The sequence below is a fragment of the Balaenoptera ricei genome, chromosome X (genome assembly GCF_028023285.1).
Source record: "Balaenoptera ricei isolate mBalRic1 chromosome X, mBalRic1.hap2, whole genome shotgun sequence".
In the NCBI taxonomy this organism is placed as follows: domain Eukaryota; kingdom Metazoa; phylum Chordata; class Mammalia; order Artiodactyla; family Balaenopteridae; genus Balaenoptera; species Balaenoptera ricei.
Genome location: NC_082660.1, coordinates 19,031,340 through 19,039,699, shown reverse-complemented (window position 1 = coordinate 19,039,699; position 8,360 = coordinate 19,031,340). Strand labels below are relative to the sequence as shown.

The window sequence follows — 8,360 nt, the reverse complement described above, 5'->3', positions numbered from 1 at the left end:
TGTTTATCGTCTCAAAGAACAAGCTTTTAGTTTTATTGATCTTTGCAATTGTTTTCTCCATTTCTTTTTCATTCATTTCTGATCTGATCTTTATGATTTCTTTCCTTCTGCTAACTTTGGTGGTTTTTTGTTCTTCTTTCTCTAATTGCTTTAGCTGTAAGGTTAGTTTGTTTATTTGAGATGTTTCTTGTTTCTTGAGGTAGGATTGTATTGCTATAAACTTCCCTCTTAGAACTGCTTTTGCTGCATCCCATAGGTTTCTAGTCTTCGTGTTTTCATTATCATTTGACTCTAGGTAGTTTTTGATTTCCTCTTTGATTTCTTCAGTGACCTCTTGGTTATTTAGTAGTGTATTGTTTAGCCTCCATGTGTTTGTATTTTTTACAGATTATTTTCCTGTAATTGATATCTAATCTCATAGCGTTGTGGTCGGAAAAGATACTTGATACGATTTCAATTTTCTTAAATTCACCAAGGCTTGATTTGTTTCCCAGGATATGACCTATCCTGGAGAATGTTCCATGAGCACTTGAGAAGAAAGTGTATTCTGCTCTTTTTGTATGGAATGTCCTATAAATATCAATTAAGTCCATCTTGTTTAATGTATCATTTAAAGCTTGTGTTTCCTTATTTATTTTCATTTTGGATGATCTGTCCATTGGTGAAAGTGGGGTGTTTAAGTCCCCTACTATGATTGGGTTACTGTCAATTTCCCATTTTATGGCTGTTAGCATTTGCCTTATGTATTGAGGTGCTCCTATGTTGGGTGCATAAATATTTACAATTGTTATATCTTCTTCTTGGATCGATCCCTTGATCATTATGTAGTGTTCTTCTTTGTCTCTTGTAACAGTCTTTATTTTAAAGTCTATTTTGTCTGATACGAGAATTGCTACTCCAGCTTTCTTTGATTTCCATTTGCATGGAATATTTTTTTCCATCCCTCACGTTCACTCTGTATGTGTCCCTAGGTCTGAAATGGGTCTCCTGTAGACAGCATATATACTGGTCTTGTTTTTGTATCCATTCAGCCAGTCTGTGTCTTTTGGTGGGAGCATTTAATGCATTTACACTTAAGGTAGTTATTGATATGTATGTTCCTATTACCATTTTCTTAATTGTTTGGGGTTTGTTATTGTAGGTCTTTTCCTTCTCTTGTGTTTCCTGCCTAGAGAAGTTCCTTTAGCATTTGTTGTAAAGCTGGTTTGGTGGTGCTGAATTATCTTAGGTTTTGCTTGTCTGTAAAGGTTTTAATTTCTCCATCGAATCTGAATGAGATCCTTGCTGGGTAGAGTAATCTTGGTTGTAGGTTTTTCCCTTTCATCCCTTTAAATATGTCCTGCCACTCCCTTCTGGCTTGCAGAGTTTCTGCGGAAAGATCAGCTGTTAACCTTATGGGGATTCCCTTGTATGTTATTTGTTGTTTTTCCCTTGCTGCTTTTAATATTTTTCCTTTGTATTTAATTTTTGATAGTTTGATTAATATGTGTCTTGGCGTGTTTCTCCTTGGATTTATCCTGTATGGGACTCTGTGTTTCCTGGACTTGATTGACTATTTCCTTTCCCATACTGGGAAGTTTTCAACTATAATCTCTTCAAATATTTTCTCAGTCCCTTTCTTTTTCTCTTCTTCTTCTGGGACCCCTATAATTTGAATGTTGGTGCATTTAATGTTGTCCCAGAGGTCTCTGAGCCTGTCCTTAATTCTTTTCATTCTTTTTTCTTTATTCTGCTCTGTGGTAGTTATTTCCACTATTTTACCTTCCAGGTCACTTATCCGTTCTTCTGCCTTAGTTATTCTTCTATTGATTCCTTCTAGAGAATTTTTAATTTCATTTATTGTGCTGTTCATCATTGTTTGTTTGCTCTTTAGTTCTTCTAGGTCCTTGTTAAACGTTTCTTGTATTTTCTCCATTCTATTTCCAAGATTTTGGATCATCTTTACTATCATCACTCTGAATTCTTTTTCAGGTAGACTGCCTATTTCCTCTTCATTTGTTTGGTCTGGTGGGTTTTTACCTTGCTCCTTCATCTGCTGTGTGTTTCTCTGTCTTCTCATTTTGCTTAACTTAGTGTGTTTGGGGCCTCCTTTTTGCAGGCTGCAGGTTCGTAGTTCCTGTTGTTTTTGGTGTCTGCCCCCAGTGGTTAAGGTTGGTTCAGTGGGTTGTGTAGGCTTCTGTCTGTGCTGTACTGAAGTTACTTATACCTGTCAAGTCAAAGCGCTGAGATAGCGAGGTGTGCAGTGAAGAGGGGGTTTACTCACAAGGCAGTCCAGCGAGGAGCAGGAGAACGAATCCCAAATCCGCCTTCCCTGAAGACAAGGGGCTCAGGGTACTCCAGCATCTGTCTTGTTGCTTTAACTCAGTGGTTCTCAACTGGGGGATGATTTTGCCCCCAGGGGACATGTAGCAACATCTGGAGACAGTTGGGTTGTCATAACCAGGGGGCGGGGGCTACTAGTAACTAGTGGGTCAAGGCCAGGGAGGCTGCTAAACATCCTACAGTGCACAGGACAGTCCCCCAACAGAGAATGATCTGGCCTCAGTTGTTAGTAGTGCCAAGGTGGAGAAACTCAGGCTTAACGCCTCAAGCAGTTCTGATGATCCAACAGGTTTCAGAGCTAGTAGCTTTAGATAGTCCAAGAAGATGGTAAGACTGGAAAAGATTATAAATGAGCCATTATAACTTACTGGCAAGAATAGTTACTAATTACTGAATCTAGCTTACATTTCAGTTATCCGAAGTCTTGAGAAAGAGAGTGGGTTGACCGTAAAAAACATCGTACAAATTTTGCCCCTCCTGTTTCTTGCATTTGTGTGTGGTAGGGATGGTGGGAATAGATATAGATATAGATATAGATATATAGATATAAAAAACACATACATATATTCTTATTCTCTAGTCTATATACGTGAAAAAGTGGTATTACTGAAAACAAGATGTGTACACGTGTTAACACAATATTGTAAATCAACTATACTTGAATAAAAAAATGTGTACACGTGGCTTGCAGCATATTCAGGGGGAAGTAATATTAATAATGGAGGCGAGAAATGCTTGGATGTAGGTTTGTGCCTTGCCCAATCTTCTTTGCAAAAGTCTGGAGTCTCCTGGTGAATACTGAGATTCAAATATTGATTCAGGGACTTCCCCGGTGGTCCAGTGGGTAAGACTCTGCACTCCCAATGCAGGGGGCCCGGGTTCGATCCCTGGTCAAGGAACTAGATCCCACATGCCGCAACTAAGAGTCCGTGTGCCGCAACTAAAGATCCCACATGCCGCAATGAAGATCCTGCATGCCATACTAAGACCCAGCGCAGCCAAAATAAATAAATAAAATAAATAATAAATAAATAAATTTAAAATAAAAAATATTGATTCAGTAGGCAGAAATAGAGAGTTTCTCCTGTACCTACTTGATACAAAGGTTTCCACTAATGAAAGTGAAAGGATTTTTATTAGTTTTTTTTTTCTTTTTCAAACATTTCCTAAGGTTTCTGGGAACGGCAGTTGGTAGTAAAGAGAAACCATCACCACAGGTTTAGAGGTAGGTCAGAGGTCCATCTTTTTTCAGACCCCTATAACTCCATGACTTCTCTCCTTACATGCATGTCCACTCTGGAGAAAATTTATATAAAAATAAGATAGTATTCGGGGCCTTATTTCTACATCCATTCACTCATTCACACATCCAGTATTGCTTGAGAGTCTGCTATGCCAGGCACTGTTGTAGGTGCTGAGGCTACAGCAGTGAACAAAAAAACAAGACCCTACCCTCATGGAATTTCCCTTTTGCTGGGCAGATGCACACACAAAAACCAAACAGCTACTCTGTATAATATTCATCAGGGGTAGATGGCTGGTGTGGGGGGAAGTGAAGCAGGGAAAGGAGAAGAGGGAGCATCAAGGGTGGAAGTGAGTGTCCATTTTATAGTGGATGGTCAGGGAAGGCCTCCATGAACAGGAGACATTTAGGCAGACAGCAGAAGGAAGCAAGGGAACCAGGCTAGCCAAGTGGTTATCCGGATGAAGAGCATACATGGCAGTGGGAACAGCAAGTGCAAAGGCCCTGGGGTATGTAAGAAACAGAGAACAAGTGACTACCTTATGTGTATGATTGGTTTCAAAACTTTGACATTTGTTTTAGGGGCTGCTGGGGAGTTTGTAAAACTAACTTGGGTACTGTGACTCCTTTTCTCCCCACCTGAAAATAAAAAAGTGACCATCAGTTAAGGTCAGATAATTATGCAGATTTTTTTGGCACAAAACAGAAGGATGTGTGCTCTTCATCTCTTTCTGAAGGAAAACATAATAGGGTCCACGCTCAGGGAACCGCTGTGCTTCTGGGACATCGGAGCAGCAAGACAGCACGGCAGCATCCCTCCGCAAAGGACTGCAGGTTTTGGAAAGAGAGAAAGGAGAGCTGAGTCCAAAGCTTCGTCCTGCAAAATGCAAGAGAATAAACAGAGACACCAACCCAGGACTTTTGCTAGTTGCACAGACGGAGTGTCACCACCCCCGGAAAATCCTTCATGCTTGGGCAGGAGCCAAAAACCAGTGAGCATTACTGTGAAAATGAGGACTGTGGCCACGGCCTGTATACTCTTTTTTTTTTTTCTTTTAAAAAGATTTTATTAAATGTCTTTATAGAGCAACATCCAGACTCCAGATCCAGCGGCCAAGGAGACCCTATTATGCTGTGGGTACCGGCTGGGGCATGGCAGGCGGCTCTGGCTTCCCACCCTTCTGCTCGGAGATGGAGGTGGTGGGCAGTATTTCATCTTTGGGTCCCACGATGCTCACGTGATCGGGCAGGGGCTTCTTAGGGCCAGTCTTAGCAGTTGGGTCCCAAGGCAGCATGATCTTTGCCGTCTGAGCAGCACATGGCGCACGGCAGCATCGACACAGTCGTTAACAGGGCCCCCACTGTGGATCATCAGGCCATCCACAAACTTCATGGATTTAGCCCTCTGTCCTGGGAGTTTCCCAGACACCACGACCTCGCAGCCTTCGGCCCCACTCTCCATGATGAACCGCAGCACACCACAGCAGGCCCTCCGCACAGCAAGGCCTCCTAGGAGTTTGTAACGCAGAGACTCTGCCTGGGCAATGGCGCACAGACCTCTTGTGGCCACCTTTTCAGCATAAAGCTCTACACTGCCATCAGGGAAGCCAAATCTCTTCTGAGCCACAGCAGTCAATTCCCGGATCCGCCGGCCCTTGTCACCAAGAACATTGTGTGTCCTGGTGGCCAAGATAATGATTTCTGTCCTGGTTGGTGTAACTCGGACCTCAACTCCAGAGTACCCATCTTCAGCCAGCTCCCAAGTGAGAAACTCATTCAGTTCAGCTTCGAATATGCCGTCAGCGACAAACTTCCTCTTCTTGGAAATCTGCACCGCCTTCTTGCCACCATGTGCCGCCGAAAGGAAAAGCCTGTACACTCTCTTAATTAGAACATATTGGTGCCTGTTCAAGGTGGATCGATGAGCAGGCACCTTGAGCACCCTTGGGGAGCTGGGTAAAAAGCAGCTCTCAAAGAAAGGGCTCTTGAAGAGGCCTTAAGAGGGAACCCAAGAGGTGCCAGGAGAGCAGAAGAAGGCCAGTGCCAGCCCTTTCAAAACTCGCAACAGGAGCAAAGCCTGATCCCTCCCTGGTATGTTGTACACATTCCCAGATGTGGCCCTTACATCTTCAAAGCTCCACGCAAACTCAGTCACCTTACGGCCATGAGATGTCACCAGGAAGAGACATGGTTTTGTTTGTTTTTCTTTGTCTTTTTTTAGCAGCAGATTTTCTCTCTGACATTCAGACATTGTCTACAAGCTTCTGACTTTCTGAGATTGTTTGGGGAAAAAAAAAAAAGCCTAATTATTCAAATGTCTGGGTCAGTGGTTCTTAAACTTCTGACTACAGAAGGATACCCTGGGAACTTGTTAAAAATTTCAGTGTGAGGCCTCATACCCCGGAGATGAAAAATGTAGGTCTAGGAATATTCATTTTTACATTCCCCCAAAGCCATTCTGAGGCTTGTAGGTCCAAGAACCCTACTTGGAAAAACACTGGCCCATCTCCTCTCCCTCCCACCAAAAGGTCCTTTTCCTCACTGATAAAATGTGGTTGTTTGGGGAGAGGTGAGGGAGGGAAGGAAGACACGGAAGTTACCCAAATTGCCTTGTAATTGTCTCAAACTGTGTTTCCTGACTGCAGAAAGTCTGTGTCTACGCTATTCTGTCCCCAGATTCAGGCACTGCTTGACTCAGTACGTAGTTGGCTACACGGCGCAGCATGAAGACAGCCTGCCCGAAGCTGTCGTCCCTAACGCCCTGCCCAGCACGGCACTGGACGTCGAGGCGTCCCCCCTACGAGAACAGGAAGGTGCATCAGCCATACCACGTGGCTGGCAGGGACCCTTGCCCGAGCACGGGAGCACGCAACCCAGAAAAGCAAAGTGGGAAGTGCATCAATGAGCCCCATCCATCTGATTCCTGTCCTAGCCCAGGCAGTCAGCTGGTATTTCTTCTATTTGACCCAAAGCAGTGAGTGAGTAGAAAGAGAAGGGCGCTGGAAGTGGGGACCCCTGCTGGAGCCCCCAGAGTAGACCCTGAGTAGCTCTGTGACCTTAGCAAAGTCACTTCTTTTCCTCTGAAGAATCAGAAGGTGGGTGAAAGAAAAACTTTGGAAGCCCCTTCCTGCTCCCACCAACCAGGATTCCAAGAGCAAAGGAGTGTTCATGGTGAGCTTGCACCGTGGAGATTCAAACCAAGCATGGCGTGCTCTCCAGGCAGTGGGCAAACCCAGCAACTGGGGCCATGGGACACAAGTGACAAGCTTAGGTTGTGAGGACCCAGAATATCAGGAGACAGGGCAGAGGAGGGCCTGGGGAAGAAGGGAGAAGAATGTCTAAGCCAAGGTTTCTCCCACTCGGCACTGTGGGTATTTTGGCCCCAGTGATTCTCTGTTGCGGAGCATCCTGTGCACGGTAGGTTATTTAGCACCTCCCAGGCCTCTACCCACTAGACGCCAGGAACATCCCTCCTCCCCCACCTCCAGTTGTGACAACTAAAAATGTCTCCAGACATTGCCAAATGTCCCCTTGGCAGCAAAACTGCCTCTGGTTGAGAATCACTGGTTTAAATGAAACAACACAGTATGGCTTTATCCAGCTTTATCCTCTTAATAATTATCCCACATGCTCAAAAGGAATATATGTAATTTCTACTAGCGTACCCTAAAACTATCACTGCTCGGCTATTTCACTTGTTCACAGTGTCGGTGTGAAAGGTAAAGACGACCGCTTCCCAATTCCAACCTCCAGCAAATTAAGATATACGGGAGGTTAGATTAAATTAAGATTAAATAAAGGGGAGTGCCAGGGGGTGAAGGGGTGAAACCCACCAAAGGAGCAGAAATGGAGGGTAAGAAAAGTCGGAAGTCAGGGCAGAAGATGGGATTACAGATGGTCAGTCTGGGCTGAAAGAATGAGGAGACCCTTGAGGGTGAAGGGAGAGATGTGAGGGTAAGAGAGAAGGAAACTGGAACCTACAAAAGACTGAGGAAATTTGGAGAGCGGGAGAGTGGGCCATAAGGGTGTGTGTCTATGTGTGTCTCTGTGTGTGTCTGTGTGTGTGTGTCTGTTGGTGTCTGTGTGTCTATGTGTCTGTTTTTGTCTGTGTGTCTGTGTGTATGTCTCTGTGTGTCTATGTGTGTCTGTATCTGTCTGTGCCTGTGTGTATCTGTGTGTGTGTCTGTGTCTGTCTCTGTCTGTGTGTTTGTCTGTCTGTGTCTGTGTGTCTGTGTCTGTGTGTGTCTGTGTCTGTGTGTCTATCTGTGCATCTGTCCATGTGTGTGTCTGTGTGCCTGTGTCTCTGTGTGTCTATGTGTGTCTGTGTGTCTGTGTGTCTGTGTCTTCGTGTGTCTTTGTGTCTGTGTGTGTCTGTGTCTGTCTTTGTGTGTGTGTCTGTGTGTATGTCTCTGTGTGTCGGTGTCTGTGTGTGGCTCTGTGTGTGTGTCTGTATGTCTGTGTGTGTGTCTGGGTGTGTCTGTGTGTGTGTCTCTGGGTGTGTGGGTGTGTGTGTGTTTCTGGGTGTGTGTGTCTGTGTGTCTTTGTGTGTGTCTGGGGGTGTGTGTGTGTCTTTGCGTGTTTCTGTGTGTATCTGTGTGTGTGTGTCTGTGTGTGTCTTGGTGTGTGTCTGGGTGTGTGTTTCTGAGTGTATCTGTGTGTATGTGTCTGTGTGTGTCTGTGTGTGTATCTGGGTGTGTGTGTGTTTTCAGCAAGTTCCTCACAGTGGAGGCGGAGAAGTCTCTAGAGATGGAGGATCACCATATTCTGAGGAGAAAGAGACTGGATGGAAAGGAGG

The 8,360-nt window shown here is 44.6% G+C and overlaps 1 protein-coding gene across 1 annotated transcript; it reads right to left on the bottom strand.

Annotated features, from left to right (window-relative positions):
- Window positions 1–4,605: 4,605 nt before the first annotated feature.
- On the bottom strand, window positions 4,606–5,816 carry LOC132357898 (small ribosomal subunit protein uS3-like). The gene is given in 3 exon segments (XM_059911721.1): window positions 4,606–4,868; window positions 4,871–5,560; window positions 5,726–5,816. Coding segments are annotated over 3 exon segments (957 nt in total). The 3' UTR covers window positions 4,606–4,692.
- Between the last annotated feature and the right edge of the window lie 2,544 nt (window positions 5,817–8,360).